Source organism: Trachurus japonicus, chromosome 6 (genome assembly GCF_045865225.1).
Source record: "Trachurus japonicus isolate A0001 chromosome 6, Traja_1.0".
NCBI classification, from domain to species: Eukaryota; Metazoa; Chordata; class Actinopteri; order Carangiformes; family Carangidae; genus Trachurus; species Trachurus japonicus.
In genome coordinates, this window is record NC_140912.1 from 28,342,090 (window position 1) to 28,368,463 (window position 26,374).

The 26,374-nt window shown below is 42.9% G+C and overlaps 1 protein-coding gene across 2 annotated transcripts in view; it reads right to left on the reverse strand.

The window, feature by feature from the left end:
• Positions 1-834: 834 nt before the first annotated feature.
• mgat4c (mgat4 family member C) overlaps positions 835-26,374 on the reverse strand; it is a 106,129-nt gene continuing 80,589 nt past the window's right edge. For both annotated transcript variants that reach the window (XM_085780128.1, XM_085780127.1), the window contains 3 exons: positions 7,904-8,058; positions 7,130-7,277; positions 835-5,625 (listed from right to left, as the gene is read on the reverse strand). In XM_085780128.1, coding sequence (XP_085636254.1) covers positions 4,469-5,625; positions 7,130-7,277; positions 7,904-8,032 — 1,434 coding nt within the window. In that variant the 5' untranslated portion in view covers positions 8,033-8,058 and the 3' untranslated portion in view covers positions 835-4,468. The remainder of the gene's footprint in view (positions 5,626-7,129; positions 7,278-7,903; positions 8,059-26,374) is intronic.

A 26,374-nucleotide genomic window follows, 5' to 3' on the forward strand; every position in this document is an offset into this window, starting at 1 on the left:
TTCCAAGGTGAAACTACACAGTCATGGTGCTGACTGCTTATTTCACTTGTACTATATAAAAAGCATCATGGACGTGGTTAAACACTTGATTTTTCATCACAGTGTAAGTCAAACAAGGACCGGCTCGCCATAAGGATATTGAGTTTGCTGTGTGGCCTTCACTTGAGAACTCTTTATTTATTTATACCAACAACTCGCTCTGAATAACCTGCTTCATCACCTACAGCCTCGTTTGCTCCACACTCACCTGTTTTTCCTCAACAGCCGCGTTCCCAGGTGTCTGACTGTGCACTTCATATCAGGGAAAATGTCTGACCCCTTTTGACAAATACACAAAGAGCATGAAGATTTAAATAGTGTAGTATTCCCGTAAGAACCATCCCCACACCTTCATTAAGTATGCAGTTAGGAAAAAGGAAGAAAAAAACGCAGAAACCGTATGAATATTGAAATGAATAATGTATGGATTTTGCTTTCGGCTACAGCGAGATCTGAGTCGACGAGGCTTGCAAGTTTCAAGGAACTGCAAATGCCAGTTATATTTTCCTTTTTAGTTTAAAATGCACACTTTAACTGTACATTTTCCATATAGGTATAAACCTTTTTAACAACGGATCAAAAAATACCACTCAGGCAAAGACAAAGGCAGCTAAACCGCATTTCTTGATTTTGGGGGTCATGTAAGTAGCGTTTTGTTTTCCTCCAGGCTCTCGAGCCAATAATCAAGGCCTGACACATCAGACACTTACTCAATATTTTGTGCTCCCTCGAGCTTCCTGCACACACACACATACACAGCTGCGTCTCAGCAGTCAATGCAAACCACACACTTCAGGGCATTCATTCGTTTAATCTAATTTCGTCTTTAAGTACAATATATACAGTACATTTGAAATGATACATGTAAAAAAATATATGTCATCTTACAGTACAGTACCATTTAGAGAACGAAGGAAAGTAAAACGGACAACAGGAACAACATCTTAACACACTCGCTCCACTTGACAATATTACAGCACGTGTGAAACTCCGAACCTGTAAGTAAGGTAGTATTGGTAGGCTTCTATGTACGAACCCAAAAGTACGATTTCATTAGCAGAAGCTGAACAATAATTCATAGATCCTGATGTACAAAAGAAGGAGTCGTTTTATCCATTGAAAATGCTTTTTTTTTTGTTTTGTTCATGCACTTTGTACATGCTCCAACTAGAAGACAGCTCACATTTCAAAGAACTCAGGACCCACAGATCATATTCACATTTATAACTTGAACTTCGACCCTCACAAGCCAATAATATTAAACAAACTTTAGACATGTACCAGCCTTACGGTGATCTTTAAATCGTTGCCTCCTCCTCCTTGTGTTTGTTTCCCTCTCAGGGGCCTCTGCATGTCGATGCAGAGGGTTTTTAATTGTAGACAAATGGACAGCGTGGATGGCCGTAGGTAAAATGTAGACGTCAGCCTGTGCACACTGTTCACTCAATGTTGAGAATTTATGCAGCTGTTGTAGTACTTGTTGTTGTTATCCCCAAGATGTAAATCTGTCCATAAATCTGCAGCGTGCAGCTAGTTTTTGGCCGGCGTCTTATTTCAAATAAAGATCAGGCAGCGATTTTCTCCTCCAGAAATATCAGCCCGCCTCGCAAACACACAACAGTTGGCGTGTGGTGTATCAAAAGCCATCCATTACACTTGTAAAACAGCTAACTGCCCTGCGGTGACATCATGTGTTTATAGCTCATAAGCAGGTAATACTGGGGAGGAGGGGGGTGGGGCTGAATTGGCACCATTCATGCATGCGTCATAAAGAATACCACACACGCAGCACAATGCAGAATGTGTTTTCCAAAAGCATCATCCGTTGAAGGCAAAAAAAAAAGAAAAAAAAAAAGATCCCCCTCTCGGAGGAGCTGATCCACGCGGGTCACAGAATCATTCACCAAAATGAAAAGCTGCGTTCCAAGGGAAATGCTGAGGAAAAACAATAAGCCACATTGTGAGGGGTTGGTGGGCTTTCTAATTTCATTTCAGATAGCACGGGGGAGATTTGCTGAGGAAGGATTTCGCGGCGCTGCTACAAGCCAATCTGTGAAAGGTCTCGATCTGTGACACGAGACGAGACCTCGTCGCACGGTAGGGAAAAACAACATGGAACAGGTGGATAGCAACAAAGCTTTACAAAGCCGTCGCCACCGCATGCTTAATGACGACAAACTGTTTCCACCTCTTGTTCCTAAGGAACGTCAGCGTTATGTAAACATTTACCTCTTTATTGCATCATCTGTCGCCGAGGTCTGCTCGCTGACAGATTGTAATTACACAAACGTAACGTGGGGAGGGGGTGAGGGGGGGTGAAAGGTTTATTTTTTTCCCTCAAAGTGGGCGGGGTTTGGCTTGCTCTGAGCGACATAGCAATGGATAGCGTTTATTCCTGCAAATATTAGCCTTTAGCCTGTTAGCCGGCATCAGAGAGCGAGAGTTGAGCATCTGAAGAGGAGAGCCAAAGCACAGTTTCACCCCCCAAGAAAAGGGCAGCGGCATCAGCAGCAGCAGACTGTATGAAACGAGAGCAAAGATCACAAAGAGGCAACCATGTAGGAGCAGAAACATTGGAGTTGTGAGAGTGCAACACTAGGGGAAAGAACGAATTGAGATCCTATAGCTCCAGGGGAGATGTTGTTTTGCTGGTGTAGAGTGTGAGGCAAACACAGACCAATTTACTAGGGGAAAATTGTGCTGTGGTGGAGAGAGGAGAGAGGAAAAAAAAAAGAAGAGAGACCTAAGAGCAGACCTGGCCCCATTCTTCACTGTGCAATCTAATCTCAGCTCTTGGAGAAGATGGGTGAAAACAAACATTGTTCTCCTGTCAGCAGCCTGGACAGAACATACAGTGCTAGTAAAAGAGCTGCAGCCCACTCAAGACGCCCACCTCAGCCACAACGGAGAAGATAATTACACCGGAGAAGGAATATTTTGAAATGGAAAGAAAGTTGGGCGCAACATGACAAAATATCCAAGGCAACAATGTCCTCTAATTATTTCTAAAGGGGGGGGGGGGCGGGAGGGTGATAATTAAGGGGCCACATGGTGGGGACATTCTCTCTGAGGGCTTTAATACCAGTCATGAAAAGTTGCGTTTCGGACACAATAGCTTTAATTGGACGATCATTTCCAGGAGAACTACTTTCCTATAGAAGATTAAGCTACCCTTCCTAACAGCTATCCTTGTCTGTCCCCTCATTAAAGTGTAATTGGCGGTTTGAAATAATTTAATTGAACTGATTCAATTGTACTGAAATGAACTGTAATAAATCAGTGGTAGTAGTAGTTCGCTGTTTCTCTTTCCCCACCTTTCTGAAGAGCCTTCAAAAACATTCAGAAGTAATTGCATCTTCCTCTAATAATGACTTATATGTATAATGTGCCATCAAGTTAGGGCTGGGTGAATGGATTTCATGGTATTGACACTGATGTATTAATACTAATATTTCATGATGTAACAAATTGAGAGTAAAAAAAAAAAAATGAACGTGATGACTTCCCTCTATATAAGACCATCCTTAGGTTTAAATTACATTTCCCTTAGAACCAATGATGATTAATGCCGATTCTTTATGTATTTGTTACTGCCAACAAATTACAAAATACCAAAACCAAAATGTGTCATTGCTTGTGAAGACATCCATCTTTAAAAATAGGTCAACAAATATATAGTTGCTTTTTCTTTCCTTAAACCGCTTTTGCCCAGAACTTTCAGCATTACATTACCAAAGCCTGAGTAAACAGGACCCTTGCTGGGGACTATTTTCAGCGGTGGATTAACACACTATTTCGGTGTTCGAGTGAATATTTACTGCAGCAGGATGTTGTGACTCAAAATAACCTACAGAGTGTGTGTGTGTGTGTGTGGATATTCATAGCAATGAAGGAACATGTCACCCAGTGCAACAGTGGAGCTTTTGACCCAGAGGAATATGATATATATCAGACTTTGGCGACTCGGCAGTACTCGGTGGTGGGATCATGACATTGTTGGAGTTTGGTCTTTTCATAAGATTGGTTGACATTGACAGTAGAGAAGAAAGAAGAAGAAAAAGAAGAAGGCCTTATCCTGGACAGGAAAAGATCACACATCTCACCCAGCCCTATGTTAAGGATATACAGTATATCAAAAACTGGAAATAAATAAGGGCCTGTGGGAAATTGGAAGAAAAACGTACCGTCATGAAAACTCTGAGGTTATTTGAACAGTCCTTAAGGATGACTGGGACGATGCTCCACTTAAGGTTACAACAACTTGCAGGTATAAAAAACTATAGATTGATTTGGCAATCAAAATGAGTATCAATAAATACATACAAAATGAATAAATAAACCCGGAAATACACATATTAACAAATAATATTAATAATAATAATAAAAACTTTTGCGTCTATGACTTACTAAGAGTCTTTGTGTACAGTCCTCATTGGCTGGGAGGTTGTGTAGTCCATAGACTTATACTTCTAATTATGAGCCATTCTTTCTGACTGGCGGTCACCACGATGCGTACGCACTCGATATCAAAGGCAATCTTGTGGTCGACGTCTTGAACCTCAATGTTGCCGTTTTTAAACTCCCCTAACGTGATGTAGGACGAACACTGTTTTCCCTTCTTAGTCCCGACCAGTTTCTCTCCGACCTCCAGAGCTCCGTGGTGAAGAATGTCATTCTGTCGGTCGTCAGAACCAGTAGCAATCTTAATTTTGCTAATTTTGGTCGATTTGTTAAAGACTATGACAAAGAAATCTCCGGTGGCTGGAGGCTTCCCCCAAAAGTACTCGTCCACCGTGCTGTAAGCCTTGGTGGCGTCGTAGTTCTCAAAGACGTTGATGTTCGTGTAAAGGCTCGCCGGAGGGTTGTCGGGAATGTCTATGGAGTCTTCCTCAAAGTCGTCGTCCTTCAGTTTGTTCTCCGCTCCTTTGTACGAGGAGTAGTAGCCCATGTGTTGGAACAGCGAGGGCTTGAAGCGGATCACGTCCTTCTGGGCCAGCAGACCCCTGAAGTGGATGAGGAGCCAGTCACAGGGCATTTCCTGGTAGAACATGAGCAGGAAATGAGCCAGACGTGGCAGGTCTCTGGAGTGGTACAGCTTCCCGATGTAGCCCAGCTTCGAGAACTCCAGCATCACCCAATAGGAGCCCTCTCTGGAGGTGATCACCTTCTTCAGCGCCGTCAAGAAGTTCCTGGAGCAGCGCACGTCGTCCTCCAGCATCATGTAGAAGTGGGACAGGTTGGTGCAGAAGTTGAGGAGGAAAGCATAGTCAACGTTCTGCTTGGAGCGGAAACGGACCCGGTCCTCCGGGTCGTTGTAGTTCCTTTTCAACCCGTCCAGAGATGGGTAATACTCCTCTGGAGCCTGGATCACCAGGAGGCGTCCGGCTATGATGTGGTGAGCAAACTTCCTGGTGATCTCCTGCACCAGGTTCTCACACCAGACCAGGTCAAAGTCTGCCAGGTGGACCACCACCACGATCTCCTTCAGCTCCTCGTAGCTGGACTGATCAAAGATGGATTTGATGGTCTCCAGTAGGTAGTTCCCTCTTTTTCTTTTCACCGACGACAGTCCAATGGTAAGGTACTCTGTAAAGAAATTGTATATCATATTAACACATATGCAATGGAAATTCTCAACATTTCAAAGGTCCAATATCGCGTTTGACGATTTTGTCCTGAATTGGCCATTTTTCAAAAATGTCTCAGTGTTTCAGTGTTTTATTTCGAGATTTGATCCCTTAAAAGTTATATGTTTGTTGAGGAGCCCATTCAAGTACAGTATAGCAGATTTAATTTTAACATTCAGAGAAACCAGCTTTTGACATCACAAAGTGACAGGAAGTCCTGACGGCTGGTTTTAAGGCTCAGTCTCTGAATACAGACTGTGTGAATTTCTCTGTGGACTGAGGCTTTGATCCTTTCACAGCGTTAATGATTAATTAAAAGAACCTAGACCTGCTTTGAAATCAAGAAACACATGTTAATCTCACTTTATATGCTTGTTATATGTTGTACCAATTATAAAACTAAAGATTCAATGATGGATTAAAGACATTTCCTCAAGACTGTTCCCATGATGAAATATAATTACTTTAATCAAACATATTCTGTAATTGGAAAGTGTGAAAGTTCTCAACTTTGGACAAAATAATCTTAACATTTTGGCAAATTGGCCCATTGCCATAATCCCTATAATCATAGCAGTAGGTTCGTTACCTTTAATTGTCGGTGCAAGCTATTTTTAGAACGGTGGAGACAGAATTGTTTTTGAGGCAAATGCAGAGACATGCTTGCTGATAAACTGCCCCCAAAGGGCGAATTTACCTCTAAAACAACTCTGTTGGGTAACGTTCTGTTATTATCTCATAGCGTTGTGAATGTGCAGGTCACAACTTGTCCACCAGAGCGTTTTGGAGTTGTTGGATTGTGTATTTGATGAGTTTGATGAGGGAAACCAAGAAATCCCATTAGCCTCCGTAGCGTAGCTCTGAGCAGCTCGCGGCTCTGCTCCGCCGTTCTAAAAATAGCTTGCGCCAACAATTAAAGGTAACAAACCTATAAGACTATAGGGATTATTGCATAGGCCAATTTGCCAAAATGTTGAACTATCCCTTTAACTTTAAATAGACTCCATGGTCTGTTTTTTTTTTTATCTGCAGCTCTCCTCCCTTACATACAGCTTTCTGTTGGATGCCATGAGTTGTGGTTGAAAGCTCAGGGAGCAGCGAGAAAATACAGTTTTGATTATCATGTCAAACCACTCCTGAGAAATACAAATGATCAATTTATTTTCTTCAATGCATGTGTCTGTCAGAGCTGCAATAGAAACATTTAGTGAATAAAACATGGTGTAGTGGAGAGAGAGAGAGAGAGTTGTGTGTAGTGTTTAATTTTGAAGGAAAAAAAAAGAGGGTCTCTATGGAGCAGTTACATTTTATGGTCGTGCTTTAAATCCCAACATCACACATTTTAAATTTTACTTCTTATTCGTGCTCGTGTGACTTACTGTAACTCCCTGGAGCTCAAGAGAGAGACAGAGAAAAAAAAAATTGTCAATGTAAATTCCTCTTTAAAGAAACACTAAACTTACTCTTGCGGTTCAGCGGGGTTCCAGCGAGATAACGATACGTGACATTAATGGTTCCAGAGAAATTACTGAGGTCTCTGAAGGTGTGAACGTATCGCTCCGAGCTCGGAGGGTGGACTGATGTTTCCCTAAGCTGCCTTTTATCCTCCTCCTGGAAGACAACATGAGAAACACAGCGTTAACGCCACAGAGACGGAGAGAGGGTACAAGCTGTCATAAAAGTCCTCTTGGAAATTTCAATTTCTACTGTGAATAATTCACAAAAATTCCCACTTTTCTTTCCTTGAAGTCGTCATTAAAAACATCTTGTAAAAACGTGACAGTGTGTGTGTTTTGATGAAACCAGACAAAGGGAATCTCAACACCCTCCAGGCGGGTTTACACAGCCGAGTTAAATGGACTTGAGAAGAGCAACCGGAGAGCTGTGCAAATGTGAACTCCCCACACTCAATAATTAAAATAACAAACACAGATAATGTTCTGTGTTCACCAAGTTTTGATGCCGTCATGAATAAGAAATAAATCATCTGGATGATTTCAACTTGGGTCCACGTTATTAAAATTTAAACATGTTTCCTTTTTAAAAAACAAGCAATTATAAAAGGGACAACATGGGCGGAGTGAACAAACACAACAACACATTTGTTTTTTTGTTTTTTAAAAAACACATTTGCACTCATTTGCTTATCAAAATACAGAGTAAGTGCTTCATCTAAATTTCTAATGTTTGTTAATAATAACACTTAAGGATGCGAACACGACACAATCTGCACTGACCAGAACGTAGCCGTCCTCGATGTAGAGGTTGAGGAAGAGGAGGAAGGTGATGAGGAAGCCGAGGAAGGGGATGGTGGAGCGTTTCCTCAGACACCTCATCTTGTCCAGGGATTTCCACAGCAGCCTCATGCTGCTCGCCCTCTCGCTGCCGGGACCTGCACCCAAAGACACAGAGGAAGGAACGTGTGAGAAAGATGGTGTCGGCCTCAAAGTGCTGCGTTCACACACGTGTCATTTTTTTGTCTCTTCATCAGGATTAATTGGAGAGATCACACGACCATGTATGACGTGATTATTGTCTGGTAGGATCATCATTTATCTTCAACAGGTTTCTAATGGAGTGTGATGGAGATAGGGGGGGGGGTAATGAGCCTGGGAGGGAGGTGGAGGATGTGGACCAAATCCACTGATTGGCCAATTGCATGAGAGAAAAAAAACACACCTGAAGGTGCTGCAGGACATTAAGGATATTGATGCGCTCAACAATGGATTACTGATGTGAATCAAATATGTCTCTCTGCTAATAACAATGAAACTATAAATTTGGCGGCTGCTGGATTTGTCCAGTGCCCCCCCCCCTGCTGGTATTTTTAGCCCTCAGGTTGATCGCCAGCATCTCAGTACGCTCCTGTGCTTTGAATAATCACAGAGAGAGAGAGAGCTTCTACGCTCTTATCATCCACCTCACTCCTCTTTGTTGTTATAATGTGACTTTTTTTTCTGTTTGTAGATTAGAGGCCACTCTGACTCAAGGGAAGAGGAGTGAATTACATTTTCAGTTCAGTTCACTTTATTTCAGATTTATGGTCCATAGAAGAAAAAGAAAAGATAAGAGATTTATATAAAAAAAATAGACTCAATTGAGTATATGTGAATATTTACAACCTTTATAATAGTTTGTTGATTAAGTACAATTCAAAAAGTTCCCATTTACAAAGCCAAAGCACTTCAAGTATTAACTGATTGTCACAACTCAGTTAAACTGAATTCTATTAGTATTGAACCAAATCATGATATTTAATATCTCAAGGCTAGATCCTTACACCGTCACAATGAGAAAAGCACTTGGTGATAATGGAGGAGTAAACAAATAACTAAACTTATTAACAGGAAGAAACCTGAAATATTTTCTGTTCAATGGTGACAGAAGCTTGCAGGTGTTGATTGGAAACTGGTTCAATTTGCAGAACTTGAACTTGGAGACCTTTATTTCCACACTCACAAACCACTTTTCAGATCCTTAAAAAAAAAAAAAAAAATCAGTGCCTATATAAACCGATGTGAAGGATAGAGAGAGAACAGTAAAGCTGACATCGTACTTTTATTTTTATTTTTGATCACTTCAAAGCTGCTATACAAGTGCAGACCTCCGGCTAGGCCTCTGTCAAACAACAACAACATTAAAAAAAACATTCAAATTCACACTGAATTATCTGGATCTGAACCAAGAAAACTGAATGTGTCCGTCCCCGGCCCGTACGTGACCCGTCCATCTATCCCTCCCTCTGCCAGGTTCAGAGAAAATTGGCTCGGTCTTGTTTTTTTTTTTTCTCTCCCTAATCCTGCTGACAAATAAACAAACCAACAAACAGACACGGATGGAAATATAACCTCTTTTTGGGTGAAGGTAATAACAGAGGAGGAGAAGCAGACACAGTGACTGGACACAATAAATATGTGTGATCCATTCAAAACCAACAGCAAATATGACCTTTAAGAAAATCATATTCAGTTTTTTTGAGTGTCGGAGATGTGCCGACTGAGCTCTAATATAATGTTATAGACATTTTTTTTCCTAATGTTATAGGGATGAATTGGTAGATGTAGCCACACACACATTCAGCATCAAGACACACACATAGTGAAATCAACCTCCAGATTTGCAGGTCTAACTCGGGTTACGTTAGGATGTCAAAGTGTTAATTACATGTCACTTCCCACTTGCCGTCACGAGCTCAGGACAGAAAGTCACACAGTAAACCCATTCCCATTAATCTTATTAATAAATAAATGGTCTGTTCAGCTGTCCTCCATCCAAGATAAAACAAAAGAAATCACAGAGAGGCTTATTAGCAGCAACAAAAGCTGATGGAGCAGGTTTCACACCAGGATCGACGCCCTCCCCCCTCTTCGCATCTGTACACATCTGTACGACAGTGACTGACTGCAGGAGAAAAAGCCCACAAACAGCCAGCAGCAGCAGCAGCAGCAGCATCCATACAGATGTAACAATGCCATTGGTCTTTTCTTTGGCGGCAATTAGGCATCAGCATGTGCTTTTGTTCCACCGCTGCAAAGCCCCGGAGACGCCTAATAGAATACAAACTACCTCTAAGCTCAGTTCAATGACCACACACACATCGATCACTTGCACCGGGAGTCGGCCTCATCGGGGATTCAGAGTCAATACCTCTTTGTGCACACTTGAAAACTGGAATTAACATATCCATCCACCGTGGCCTTTTCTGTGCAATTTTCAACTCATTGTGGTTTAATGTGGAAGGCAATTATCAGCAATTTTGACATTTTGAGCTGTTTTTCCTCATTTAAACAGTGTAACAAGCCAAACAGGCTAAACGGCCCGGAGTGGATGAACAAATCAGCTTAAAGTTGAGAGATGGTTAATTGTTGCTTGTCAACTGTATGAACTCTACTTTTTTTTTGTATTTAAAGCATCTTGCCACTTCTTTCTGTTTGTGTTGGAGTTTTGGGAAGATGGAGAATCTGCTGCGAAGCTCCCAGTCAGCGTTTTTTTTTTCTTCTGCAGTATGAAAACTTTCAGCCATATCAGCCATCTGTCATATTAGATGCTAAACAAAGTGAGTCCAAGACTAGTGTTTGAGGTGGTAAATGAGACAAGTGGACTGCAGATGGTAGATCATAATGCAAGAGCAACCTCTGCTGAAAAAGATGGAAGTGCAAAAAAAAAACAAGTTGTTGGATTGTGTTTGATGAGGGAAACCAAGAAATCCCATTAGCCTCCGTAGTGTAGCTCTGAGCAGCTCGCGGCTCTGCTCTGCCGTTCTAAAAATAGCTTGCACCGACAATTAAAGGCAACGAACCTACTGCTATGACTATAGCGATTATGGCAATGGGCCAATTTGCCAAAATGTTGAACTATCCCTTTAATATAGACGATTCAATAGGTGCGTTTCCATTACCCCTTGAAATGCGCAAAACCTAAATATCGAAATTAAAAACTGGTAATGGAAACACCTACATTTCGAAAAAACTCTCAAATATCGCAAAAAAGTTTTTGCGCTCTCTTGAGGTGGTTTTTGAGACGTATCGATACAAACGTGTATCGCAAAAGTGTAATGGAAACACTTTTTTCGCTTTTCTACACGTCACCGGCGTCACCGGAGTTGTGTGTGTCCACGCTGTGTTGGTTTATGTAACTTGAGGGGACAAATGAACCACATGTTTACTGTCATGCATTGCTGACCTGGGCATTGTTTCTCAATAAATTAGAAAAACCTTTCCTATCGTTCCCCTTTTCCGTGCATGGTTGAAGGAGACTGGCTCGCATCCACGCTCCCACTCCCTGCTGCGCCGAAATGTCACCTTAAGTCACATAAACCAGTACGGCTGTGTGGACACAAACACCTATATTGTTGTCAGCGCGACAGTGCCTCATCATCGCTGGTGTTTAAAAGGCTCCGTTCTTTCTGCAGTCAGGTTAAAGCGCACATCCGCCGTGTTGGTAAACAAATAGTCCCTCTCTATATCAACGGAGGCAACCGTGCTTGATCAGCTTGGGTTGGAGGTGGTGTGAGTGCGGGCCAGCGGGGGACAGGAGAGGGGGCATTCGGGCTTCAGCACGGTACAACTGGCCCGTGTGAGTGCGCCCTTATTTGTGGCCGCTGCAGCGCCACACAGGCTTTGCCTTTCAGCAATCAAGCGCTGTTTTTGTCTTTGTTAAAAACAATAACAGCAACAGCTGTCGGCAGCTGAGATCGCTGTGCCGTCACCATAGAAACGCAAGACGCATTACGGCTCATTCGCAAAATACCTTTCAATGGAAACACCCGCAAATAGCAATTGCACTTTTTCGAAGTTTCAGAAATATCGCTTTTATTTTGCGAAAATCTGTAATGGAAACGCAGCTAATGACGCGTTTCAGGTGCAGTATTCATCAGTTGTTGTTGTTATGTGATGTTCAGCAGTGTGGCTCAAAGGTGGGACTATGACATCATCGTTTCATAAAAGATGCGTTTTGGTTTTGTACACGAAAACGCTGGGGTGGCGTTTTGAGATTTATTCACTCTGTGACCTGCTTTCAAAAAATACTGCATTAGGGCTGACAAAAAGCCGCTTCCATGTCGTCAAAATGCCAAAACGATTAAAAAAAAAATCTTTTGCGGATACTCCGAAACCTGTGGCGGTCGGAGACCGGCCCTTAAACAGCTCCACTTCCCTTCAAACACTTCAAATAAACATGACTTCTTCCCTTTGTGGCCACAGCAGAGGGCTGATTCTTTTTGTAGAATTTAAAACTATGCAGAAAAGTCTTAGCTAAGCACATGCCCCACATCTTTACTTTATTTTTGCATTAGCTGGGGTCAAGCACAGCTGAGTTGGCTCCTGCAGAGCAACCCAGAAACTTCAGAAAGGTCAAAGAGGCTACAGTGCATCCATCTACATCCAGTCTGTGGGTACAGCACCGGATGATAATGGAGAGACCTTATGGAAAAACATCTCCCAGTAAATTGGCAAGATACTGTATGATGATGATATGACGAACAGAGCGTCACAGTATATTTGCCAGTAATTCCCTGAATCCCATGTATATGCACTAGGCTGGAATAAACTTAATAGTAACTTTAACTTTTTTCTTTTTTTGCAGAAACTACTGCTGAAGCTGAATGTGTCACATTATTCCCCCTGCATGCGCGGCGTGTCTCCCCCGTAAACTGCAGTGTTCTGCTGGAGAAAGCTGAGCGCAGCATGATGATGAGAAGAATCATTAGAGCCACTCCGGAGGAATTGCAGTTGATGGCTACATCGAGCACAAGAGTCCTCCTGACGCCAGTGGCTCAGGTGGAGCTCTTAACTTCGCAGCCCTGCCTCCGCCGCCGTCTCTATTGTAAGAACTCAGCAGCAGCTTTTTTCCCCGTGTGCCCGCCCATAAGCCATGTTGAGACCGCTGACCTACAATTACCTTTTGCCCCGCAATTAAACAACTTTCTCTACTTCGTGTTGTGGGAGATGAAGTTGAACTCACTTCTCTCTTTCTCTCTCTGTCTCAGGTTGGAGTCACGGGTGTCTGCTGCAATGATACGAGACAAAGCGAGGCGCCTCTAGTGTTTCAATAATTCAGGATGGGCTCAGAGCAGGAGAAGAGGAAGAGGCAACAGGGAAACATGCTCGCTTCTGATACCCCAGATTTCACAGCGAAGAAGACGCACAGCAGCTAAAAAATCCCTCTACATAACCAAACCACCATATATTCCTAGATATATCTGATGCTGTGAATGTCCACTGATAAGAGGAAAGCATATGTGCATTGTTGTGCATTTTTTTGGGCATGAATCCAGGGCAGTGAAATGAACCTAAGTGTGTTTTAATGGGTGTGTCATTCTGGCAGTCACACACTCCCTCAGATGTCCCCAGCGCCATTTCAGGACACAGCACACTTCCAGCAGGCCGGGGCTGTTAAATATCCATTATGCACTGCGTGTGTGAACTGGACCAAATAAACCACAACGCCGCCTCTCCACTCGCTGCTTCTTCTTTTTTTTTTTTTCTTTTCTCTCCCCGGCTGCATGTTGTGCACTTAACTCACATCAACCGTCTTGTCCTGAACTCCTTTTGAAAAGCGTGCTCATGGTAAAAAGGTTAAAATCGCGTTAGATTGACAACAAGGAAGCTCGACAGCTACAAAGCTGTGACAAAAGCCGAGTGTGCTTCACCGCGAGGACCTCTCGAATTCAATCAGATTTTCATTGTTGTGGTTTAAACGTCCAATTTTGATCAAGATTTTTCAAGCCTGGCAATTTATTAATTCAATACGCTCTGCTATTTTGCTGTCATTTTCCACCGTTTTCGGCAATCACACCCTCCTAGATGCCATAAATTCCTTTTGATTGTTACCACAGTTGCTCTGTGGAGAGATAATAATAAAAAAACACAGAAAAATCCTCCAAGGAAATTATCACCTGGTTGTGTCACAGCGTGACAAGCTCCTTGGGGTTTGGAAATGGCTTTCAGCTGGAAGCCTTGTGCCCATCAGCTCCTGACGTCACCGCACGCTGAGGGTTATTATCTTGCTGTGCAGGAAGACGACAGCACGAGGGAGTGAAAACGAGAAACAAAGGAATTGGAAGATTACGTGAAGAGCTCTGTGTAAACTAGTCTCAAAATGAAGATGAAAAATTAATGCTCCCAGCGTTACCGCAAAGTGCCTCGTACAATTAAGAGCATCGCATTCAGTGCTCGAGGTGGAGTGAACTCATGTTACAACCGTCACCCAGACCCTGCAGCTGAAAACCTTTTAATACCCTCAAGGCTGCAAATAAAGATTTCTTTGAATATCAATTCATTTTGTGTTTAAAGGTCACATTTTGAATGGAGAGTATGGATTCAGATGGCTTGTGCTCAGTCCAGAGGGAAATACACACGGCCTGCTGGAGTTTAGAAAACTGAGCCTTAAAATGAGCCGTTGTGGCTTTTGCAACTTTGTGATGTCACAAATATGCATCATCACCCCAGCACGGCCCACCTCGATCCATCAATCCAAAGTTTCAGGATATCGTTTCTGTGAGTGCTTTACTTGAAATCTGTTGCACGTTTATCGAATAACTCAGGAAGCAATCAATCAATCAATCAATCAATCCATTTATTCTAACATTTATTTAAACTCGGAAATATATTGAGGAGCAACCTCATTTGCAATATAGCCGAGGCAAAACACAACACATTTGAGGACAAGACACAACACAAAATGTTTGAAGCATACAAGTGTAGCCGATGTTGGTCTGACCTTTGCTAACCGTTTCGCCAAGAGGTCAATGACCACTTGGCAGGTGGATTAGCATGTATTTTATGGGTGAGTGAGTTTAACTTCAGTACCGCTAACCGCCACACGCCGTCACTTCTCCTTACTGGTACCTCGTGACTGTGACTACACCCACGGACCTCTGTTACACAAGCATATCCGAATCAATCAATCAATCAATCAATCAGAAAAGACTGTCTGTCACCTTCTGATTGGCTGACACTGAGCTGTTGTTGCTAGAGGAAATGTAAAACTACACTAAGATTGTTTTTGGTTCTTCTTGAAAACACGAATATAGTTTCAGCACTTCAAATAAAACAGAGGAAAAAAAGTTTCAAATCTGAGACCTTTAATTATTTAGTCTGGGCATACAGTGAAAAATGACCATCACAACTTTACAGCCCCATAGCGGCGCCTTGTTATGTCTGTCCAACAGTGCAAAACCAAACCAAGAGAGTTTTTTGTTTTTTTCGGTCTTATTTTCACAACTCCCTCTGGTTCGATGAATAAATAAACGTCTCATTGTCTCAACTCTGGCTGAGTTACAGTATCTGTGAGGATGTAGGACCTAGTTTTTATACATATGTTCCTTTCTTTCTTTTTTTTTTTTGCAGTATCCCAGCTCCTCTGTGCTGTTCCAGGCAGAAAGCACCTTGGCAAGCTATCTCTGGATTCATCCTCAATGTCGTCCATGCCTCCTCTCTGGCAGCCCATACGAGATGACTGATCCAGGAATTGTCTTCCTTTTCCCCCAGCTACAACCACCCACCCCCCCTCTAATGGTGAAATCTGTCGGAGGCAGACTTGAAATGGAAAACAAGACGCTCCCCAGTGAGGAGAAGGCAATTATGGTCTGGCCTGATGTGCAACCTAATGCCAAGAATTCTATATCACACCAGAACAAAAAAAAAACAAAACAAAAACAAAAGGCCTTCCATTCCCTCTCCATTCGTAATGGCTTGATTGCTGCAGAGTGGAAGCGCTCCTCTAGCATGCCAACAATACCTCCTTTTTTCTGTGTGTGTGTGTGTGTGTGTGTGCGTCGGAGGCTGTGAAAGGGGAGTGAAGAGCATTGTAAATGGGGGGAAAGAAAGAAAAAAAGAGTATAGGATTGAGCAGAGTGGCAGTGACATGCCACAAACATGAGTCAAGCTCCACAGTAATTTCACATCCCATCTTTTCCAAGGTTGTTCCTTTAAAAAAAAAGTTGTTTCCAAAGTGAAACCAAGGTGTCAGGAGTCGGGACGTGTCTGTGTCTCAGGGTCGAAAACAGCTGTAAACCTGCCTCTGAAAAATATCCCAATATTGCTTTAAAATAAATAATATTTTGTGCTCTGTATCGGCATAATGAATTCATTCCTTTGAATGCCAGCAAGGAACTGAGAAAGGCGAGAATAATGAAGATGAGATTTGAAAATAAAATGCTCTCCTCTGGGGAGTTTCAGGTACACACTACACCGAGTCCCCTCCATGTGTTCAGAAATCAAAATAACCTCTTAACAAACACTTCTCTCACCGGCTTGAATCAACTCTCAACTTTCGATTTAGGCCACGCCGGTTTTTAAAATGTGAAGCTGCGTTTCCTGTAATGGGAAAACCTAGATGGAAGTGGGGGGGGACTCATTGTGAATAAGAAAAAGGGAGGAAAAAAAGAAAAAGATTAATAAAATGGGCAGCAGAAAGCAATTCTCCCACATTTCATCTTGTTATCTGTTTTACATTATTTCCCCTGGGTATCCTGCACCTTGCAGATATACAGCTCTGCACAAATAATCAATTAAGCCTGCAGATTTGCGGGGATTCAGCAGTTGCTTTGTGTCAGGCCTTCAGCCATTTTCAATGGATTTTCTTCCTCGATAAAAAGCCGAGAGTAACAGAGGCTTTTGTTGATAACAAAATTGTAGCGCTGGGCGGAATAATAAATCCCTTTATTATGAAATGGCTGTTTTGTTAATAATTCAAATTGGTCAAACAGTTTACTAATTACTACATTCTTACAGGCTGCCAGACAAAGGAATCTGTCATCTACAAAGACTTGGCTACCCTTGTTAGACATCCACGCCCTTTTACAGGAACACGGAAATGATCTTAATTATTGGGATGCAACAGGGAATTGTCAATGAGGGGGGGGGGGGGGGGCGCTATCAATGCACAGTGTGAAAGCTGGCTTACCGGCAGATCCGCCGTGTAATTCCTGTAAACCTGTACCCCCCCACCCCCTCTTCCACCACCCACTATGTGTCATAACAGCCAATCATGCCTGAGGTTGAGGACCTGTCATTTCCACAAAGGTAATCTTCCGCAGGGAGTCATCATGTTATTTGAGGCGACAACACAAACTCTTATTTTGCTGTTTTTCTGATCATAAAACGGTCGCAGACGTGGAGTGTGTGTCTGTGTGTGTTTCTGTGTGCTTAACCAACTCCTGCGTCAAGGACCCAAACAGATGTAGCACCATCGCCGCATCACAACCCCCCCACAACCCCCCCCACACACACACACCCTCCCTCCCTCCTGCGCCTCCCTGCACTGGGCCTGTCACTGCTGTCAGCAGCTTGAGCTCACTCACTCTAATGGTGGGAGGAGGTGTTGTGGGGACGGCGGTGCGGTGGAGGGGAGTGTATATGTGTGTGTGTGTGTGTGTTCTTGTACTTACTACGTTGTGAGGACCGGAAAGAGTTTTTAACCAACAGAGTGAGGACATTTTTGAGAAGTGAGGACATTCTGGCCGGTCCTCACTTTTTCCAAGGTGCTGTTTGAGGGTTAAGACTTTAGGTTATAATTAGGTTTCAGTTAGGTTAAGAGTAATGGTTAAGGTTAGGCATTCGTTTTGGATGGTTAAGGTTAGGATAAGGGGCTATAGGGAATACATTATGTCAATGAGTGTCCTCACAAAGATAGCGTTACAAGGATGTGTGTGTGTGTGTGTGTGTGTGTGTGTGTGTGCTGAATGTGATGCGCTCCCCACGGACACTCTGTCCAATGTGCTGCCCTCCCCACCACCACCACCACCACCAACCGCCACTGTGGCCCCTCCAGGGAGAAACAGGCACTCCAGTGACAACAGCTCGCTGTGGTCCCATAAGGAAACTGGTGCAGGAGACAACCCCCCTCCCTCCTCCCCCACCCTCTCTCGCTCCCCCCTCCCTTTCTTTCTCTCTCTCTCTTGCCGATACAAGAATATTTCCAAAAAGCTGCCAAACAGGCCCCTTCTCTGTTCCGGACCGTCCCGGCGTCATCGCTTTTTATGGGCTCACACGGCGCCTTGTTCTCGTTCCAGGATGTGTTGGAGACATCAACAAAGCGTTTTCAATTCATCAGCATTAAGGCTTGTTTGTTTGTTTTTTGTGTTTTTTTTTTTTTTTTTCTTTCCAAAGCTGCACTGGCACAGGTGGCGCAAGCTACTGGAGTACACTCTCATGAAATATTGAGCACATGCCACCCGTTGATGCTAGCTTCAGAGCAATCAAGCATCAAAACACTCAGAACAAACAGCTCTGGCCCTTTTCTCTCTACTGCGGGATAATCATCCAGATCATCCAGCGCTGGCCCGGCAATTGAAATGTGACGGTAAAGAGCTTCCTCAGATCAGTCCATATTTTCCACCCTATTTGATTTCTACTTATTTTGGCCGGAGAGGAGAAGGTCTCGTATCTATTATAGCCGTGGATGGAGCCGAGGCATCTCCGGACGGCCCATCTTTTAACTGCATGGCTGATATGAAAGGGAAACTGCATTTATCATGAAACACAAACTAAAGTGCAATCAACGCGCTGATGATGCAACGACGTGCACGACCCCACGGTTTCATCAGGGAGAACTGCTGTGGGCTCTCTGCTCTGCGCTGCATGATGCCCTCTCTTTGACAGACAGGGGGACGCGGTTGCTACGGGAGCTTCGTTATCAGGCGGTTTGGTTGTTATAGGATGTTGATGTTTAAGGTCATCAGAGAGAAACATGACAACCTTTTTTTTTTTGCCGTTCGGGAGCGTAATGAGGATGGGGAGGAGGCGTGAGAAATGATTCATATGTGAGCGAGCCTCTCCCAGGCCCTTCTGAGCAGTTAGTACTTTGACCCAGATTAACTCTCTGCCAGAGGTGCACTCGGGAGGGACGGCGATGGAGGACTGCGATACCCCCCCCCCCTCCCACACACACACACACACACACACACATACACACGCCCCTGCTGCTTATTTCCACTAGAAAACACACTCGACAGCAAACCAGTCTCCATATGGTCTTCATATCTTCCTCATCCCCCTGTGTGGAGGCGATGAAGATACAAATTATTACCTACATCTCAGACACAGGATGATTAGTATTTGAATATTGTGAAGTACTCTCCAGGGGCAAAAGATATTCAATTAGTTCTTTGTTATATCACATCCGGCTAATGGACTGTGCGTCTCTCTGACTCGGAGCTCCCCCGACTGCCCTCTGCGCCTGACGTCATGCGTCATAAACATATGCTGCTGCTCCCCAGAGGCCATTTTCTACATTAAAAGCACAGACCCACGTGAATTAGCAGACAACAGCCTGTCATCATGTCTACTCTCTGAAAAGAAGAAGAAAAAAAGCACACAGTGAGTGGACAGAGGCTGCGGGCACGAGAGAGGAAAGAAAGGAAAGCAGAAAAAATAAAAGAGAAAGGGGAAAAAGGCCATTGAAGAAAAAGCCGGAAAGAAATCCCCTTCTCCTTCTCACTCTCTCTCTCTCTGTCTCCATTTGTGAGACAGGAAAAAGGAAGAGGAGTCTTGGCTCTGCCTTAAAAGCACTTAAAAAGCCAAGGTCACCTCCTGGTCAAATCTGTGAAATGAGAAAATGGCTGAAGGGGCAATAGGCCGGTGGCAGATAACATGAGAATGCACTATCTCCTCCCTACACATTTAGTGCAGAGGAGGACGGGGGGGCTTTTTCAAAAGGCTCCGTGTTGAAGTGAGGACTGGAGAACACAATAAGATGGCCCAGTTTCACCCAGTATGACAGCGCATACATTGAAGTGCTCTTAGGGAATGAGCTTTTTGGTCAAGCCGAGCGGACGGCCAAAGAAAGTGACGGCGAGCTTACAGATCTGGGTTCTGCATTTAATCACATAAAAAGTACTCAGGTAGATTTAAAGGTGCAGCGTCCTACTTCTGCTCCAAATCGAGACATTTTCATGCCATTAGGAAAACCGCATCCCAACACACTGCTCCAGTCCCAATGATAGGACGTCAGTTTTTAGCACTATACGGTACAGTATATCCCTACGGTGCAAATCAAGCCGAATGATGAATGAATTGATGTCATCAGGTGGCAGCATTTGGAGGTGGTCCATCCACGCTGAATTATCGCTCACTCTGGGCTCATAGTTTGTTTTTTTTGTGTGTGTGAGATATATCCTTCTATTTAAATGATGGGCTTGCAGCTGTGACCCATAAAATGAGCCCATAACCTATAAGCCCTGCTCACACACACACACATACACACACACAGGAATAGCATCACCTGGGGTCCCACTGTGATTTGTAATAACTGCAGGTGTTGGACGTCTGTCGTGTGATGTGCCAGAGTCTGAGCTCTGCACTCGACCCAGATGTGAGTCAATTACAGCCATCAATCATGACTCTACACTCCCGTTTTCTATAACAGTGAATAACACATTAAAATCTAAACTTATAAAAATGAACCCGTGAACATCAGTGTCATAAGAAAACATTTATTTGATATGTGATTTAATATTTTACTTTGGGGCTGATCAGACATGTTTTGAGTTAATGTTTCGTAACAGTTATAGCCAATGCAACTTCAAGGGGTGATTACATGCTTGCTTGTTTCTTCTTCTAGAGGCCCCAGAAAACTGATTAATGTCACTTTTAATGATATGAATGTCCTAAGGTGAGAGTAGTGCTGTGCAGCAGCAGACCAATAGTTGCATCATTGATTACTGTCTGTGGAGAAGCTGCAGGAATAGTTTGTAGATGATGCTAATCACAGCAATTGTCTCTGATGTGCTGCTGAACCTCCGACCGTTTACTGGAAGGAAACTATTATTTTATTTGGTGTTTTGATAAAATTGTCCAACAGGGGGGAAAAAAAGAGAAGAAAATCTGAGCAAGAATCGTGTTTCTATTTTAAAAAGTAGATTCAATACAGTAACTTATGAGAGTCCTGGAGGCAAAACATTAACTAGAAAGCAAGATAAACCACTCAGCATCACTGAGTTTAAACCTTCGCAGTAGCACTCACAATTTAAATCAAGACATCCGTAATCTTTACAGGATTATACTTCAAAAGCAAAAAACCCCCACAATCCTAGAGATTACACATTATTTCCCTCTCCAATGCTGAAGAAAAGAAGCAACAAGCAGAAATTGAGATGTGCAGCACGATACCTCGGTGGAAAAGCCCATGATGTTGTTTCCTGCCGGCCTCCTCGCCACTCTTGAATAGCGTTGTTCTTCCGGAGGCGTCTCTCTCTCTCTCTCTTTCTCTCTCTGCTGAGACACTCGCTGCCCATCCCGACGCTAAACTGATGGGAGAATATCCTATATCCCTGCATCCTCTGCAATTCCTCTCCCAAGTCTCCAGCATGAATATTTGATGAGAGATGTGTGTGTGGGATGGCCAATCACTAAAAGACATTTATCTCCAATACCCCTGACTGGGCAGCCCTCTCACTGAGCCTCTCCTTTGGTAATCAAAAACAAACGTTTCATGGATGAAAAAGCCCTTTCAGGAGAATCATTGATACCACTATAATGTATGTTTGGAGGATTAGCCCTCTGCTGCACGCTGTGAATGCATTAGGCTTTTAAAAATCTGATACGTGACACCACACTCATTGTCTTTTTGTCTGAATCTTACATTTATTGTATTTCCTTCCGCCACCATCACCAGCAGCAGCAGCAGCAGAATGAAACCGTGCAGCCTGAGTAAGATCTGGCCTGCCTGTGCAGGCTTGTTGTGTCTGGCCTCCCCCGAGTCTCCACATGGTGTACATTAATTAGCTATTCTGGGACTCAAGTCTGTACTTATTCAACCTTAACGACCCTGTTCGTGCCACGGAGACGCTACAGTGTGTTCAGCAAATTTCAGTGGTCATTCTTCAGACCTTGAGGTTTTCCATCATTAGGCTATTATTTTATATAACCTTGAAAAAAACTGATGACAGAAAATGCGCTCTCATGCCCTAAAACCCCCCCAATTCTGATTCCCATTCCCTTTTATTGACGCTGCTACTGATAAATGTCTTCACTGTAGAGAAACCATACAGTAACTCCTCTTATGAAAGTGATAAAAGTGGTTAAAGTCTCCATATTTGATACTTTTCCAATGTTTTATTTAAAGTTTTCATATCCATAAGATTTCAATAGTTTTACATCCCATCTCTCAGCTTCTCTCTGGAGCTCTAACAACAACAGGTCAGTATCAGCCAATCAGAAGAGAGGAGGCCTCTCTGAGCCTCTCTTCTGATTGGATGGCTGTCTTCTGAGTGATACCAATAAAAATACAGCAAATTACACTCAGAGAAACCAAATCCTGTAAAGGTTGGATGGTGGTATTTGTTGTGACATCACAAAGTTACAGAAGTCTAGTGGCTCAGTTTCTATGCTGCTTTTTTATCTTTTTATCCTTTACCTTGAGAGAACGCCACACTGAATTTCATTGTACAGTGTGTATAATGACAATAAAGTTAATTCTAAAGCTGTAAAGGCATTCTCACTTCACACAACATGGGACCTTTAAATGTTGAAAGGTTGTTAGATTTTAGTTCCAGTGACTTTTAAAGGCTAGAGATGTAATCACCTGTCCCTGAGCATTAAAACAGTGAGTAATTATATCAATCAATATCTATATCTATCAACCCCTGCAGATGTATCATGGTCATTTAATGCTACAGGACCAGAGCAGTTAATGTAAGTGCACCTTTAATCTCTATCCCTCGGTGTGAAGCTGCTCAGAAGCAGAAACAGAACCGGGTTGTGGTTCTTGTGGGCCTCAACCTGGTTCCCTGTGTAATGTAATTTGATGCTGATCATTGCATTAGATGTGTAGTTACATAATAACACAAAGCTTTCACTCGGTGTCGTCAGTACATGGGTCTTCTCTGTCACTTCTACTGGAAGCCGTGGTGGCAGTTTATTGCTATAATCAGATAGAACTAAATGAGGCACCAAACCAACTGCAACACAATTACACTTTAATTAACGAGTGTTTTACTGTTCAGTGACATTTATGCTCAGAGCTAAACACTAAGGATGTCTCCACAAAAATGACACTGGCTAATTTCCCAGGTCTGATTCCTTCTTTTTTCGTCCTCCAGGAAATCAATTAGTCTCAGGCTGACGGCAAACGCGTCCTAAAGTCAAGAAAGGCTGCGGCACTCTGAATTATTTTCAAGTGTATCATATTAACACTGACTGTTACATGCTAGCATGTCAGCATGTTAATTAGCCCACTTTACTCACTCGACATGCACTTTAAAAAAAAAAAAAAACATCTACTGACGATTAACCCGGTTCAGGTTAATGAAGGATCTGTCTGTGTAGCACAGCTCAGTGAAATGATGTCTCTTGTTTTTGGATGTGTAGCCACAGGGACTGTTTCTTTTGAATAGCGGTTGTCTGCAATTACTCTTGAGGTGGATCTCTTGTTGTCAGTTTGAGATGCTGACAAAGGATGCCCTTTGCCTTTGAAGTGCTTCATCTTGCCTCAGGTAAAAGAGTCCGTAACTTGGGCAAAAAGGAAAACTTTTTGTTTGGTTCCCAGCCTCGGGCTGGCTTTCAAACCAAGTGAGCTCCTCTGATGTTGAAATATACACATTACACATACAAAATAGTATGTCAAAGAAAAAAAAGGGAGAATCTTCCCTACTCATTTCATTAAAGTGCAACTAGACCACTCTATCAAGAGAGTATGCTGCACATTTCCTCCTGCCTTTTGAAATAGCAAATCAGAATCCAGTAAAAGCTTGTCTGTGTGCATTATTAATACCACTAGAGTGAAAGAGGTAGCCAAGAATATGCCGTGCATCCAGATCTTTACCTGGCAGCATGGGAATCAAAAACACATACATCCTGCTCTTGGTTTTGAGTTTGGATAAAATCTAATGCGTTCCTAATGATAATTATCATTTAGATACATTTCAGATCTGATGCTAATTAGCCACAAATCTTCACTGAAGGTGAGAGACGTGTTTTTTTCAGCAGGTCTCCAAATGTATTCCACAGACGCTGCCGTTTGCTTTCACCTCCAGCGCAGAGGCTCTTGTGTTTATTATTCAGCCTAAGTCTGCACACCAGCCCGGCTCCACCTTTGGCTCATTTCCGAACAATTTTCAAGCTTCCTGTAAAATGAATATGCATTGCCTTTTGCACTGAATCCATTTGCAAGACAGAATGATAATGAAGAGAAAGTGCTTTAAAAAAAAAAAAACCCAATTAATCTCATGTAAAACGGCTGCTCAATGCTTCTAATGAGATGCCATTTTAATAAGCGGGTATGTTGTACAACAAAGCCATTTGGTAAACATTATTGTTTATTTGTTTGATGACATGCAGGCATTGGAACAGATTGGAATTTATGAAAAAAAACAAACATTTTTCAATGTTTGATGTAAAGAAAATGCACCTTCTCCCACTTATCATGTGCAACCGGGTTCTTGTTACACAGTGCACTCACATGTGTTTTGTTTTTCCAGGAGTTTATACAAAGCTGCATTAACATTAAGCAGCTTCTTATTGAAAATAACCTTGAGCACTGAGCAGTCTCAAGTGTCTGGCAATGAATATTACAGTAACTGAAAAGAAAATCAAGTTTGTCTCCATAGGAGGAAGCTGCTCTGAAATTGACACAAATTTAGATGGAAAATATTTATGGGCGGCTCATAAACAGAAGCTCAGTGCAGGCACAACCTAATTTCTTTTTTTTTATTATACGCTGTGAAATACACCTCTCCTGCTCGGACACGTTGAAAGCCGAGAGCAGAGTGTGTCTGTGTGTGTGTGTGTGTGTGTGTGGTCGGACTAAGAGCCAGGCGGTGTCAAAGCCTAAAGTAAAAACTGTTGAGAGATGGATCAAATTCGAGGGGTAATCGGTAGCTTGTAAACAACGCTGCTTTCAGAAGAAAACAAATCTACTTGTTATCGACTCAAAAGGCTGCAGACTGCATCTCTGCCTGCTTGAATGTGTTTACTTATTCATCAAGGTGGAGTGTGTGTGTGGTGGGGGGGCAGCTACTTTCTCAAACTCTGGGTCCCAGCAGTTATCCTCTTCCTGATGTCAGACAAGAGGGGCAGACCTGATTAAAGATGGATGGTGACCAGCGAGTGGAGCTTAAAGTTCTCCAGGCTTTGTGCCGCTCCTGTCAAATATTCATGACCTTCACTCTGTGTGTGTGCAGTCTCTGGCACATGCAAGTTAATGTAGCTATTTCCCAATGATGTGCAGTCTGTATGTGCATCTGTGTTTCGGCTAGTGTAGTATACTATGTATAGGCACTACATCCTCATCTGATATTCAGGTAGAAATGGAGGGTGAGGGGTTGGGGGGGTCGAGGAGGAAGACCCCATGTTGTGTCTGTCCGACCTGCAAACCGCTTGGTATTCAGGAAACTGCTCGCAGGATGAACGGTAATAAGAGTGTCTGCTTGGGGAAACTGCACCGGAATGAATACATGCAATCGAGCGCCATGCAACCACACAAATCACAGGGTTAAATCAGATTTTAAATGGGTTTGTGTTTCCAGCTGGTGTCAGAACCAGCTCCCTGTCGCTGCTTCCTCACAGCAGCTACTGTATAACAATGGGAGACTGACAGAGGTGGTCAGCGCCTGAAACTACACTAAACACGTCCTTGATGTCTTTACATTCTCAGACTCATTCACAATGACCATGCAGTCACTGATAGCTTCTAGCTGAATGGAAGCAGAATGCTTTTATAGAGCTACAGTACACATTGATGTTTTGCATTAACAACTACAAAGGAGCTGTACATGTGCGAAGCTTAGTACGTCTTTATAAAGTGTGTTGTAGGTCGTTTTGTTTAACTTTTTTTTTTTTACATTTTATAATTAAATTTGTTCACCACGCTTTTTCTAAATGAGCCGTCTGCCCTCTTATTGGCCCACACGTTGGGAAGGTTGGGATTTGCATATGTGCAACAGGTCCTCCAGCCTGAATGGTGTTGCCCTGGTTACAGTAATAAACATGTGTTTGATCCTAATTGAAACCTGACTGTGGGTCACGATTAGCTGCCGGCGCAGAATGACCTGTTGTTGTTGAAGTTGTTGTTTTTTTTACAGAGAGATGGGCCTCCATATGCATGGTGTCATTATAACACTCTCCATACATAAAACATTTATGTTCATTTACTTTGCATAAATCAGTTTTTTTTCTTTCTACTAAACTTTATTATTTTTTTCATGTGCTTAGCTGAGCTCTTTTTAAGAACTTCTTTTATTCTACTTTTTTATTCTTCTTTGCTCCTGC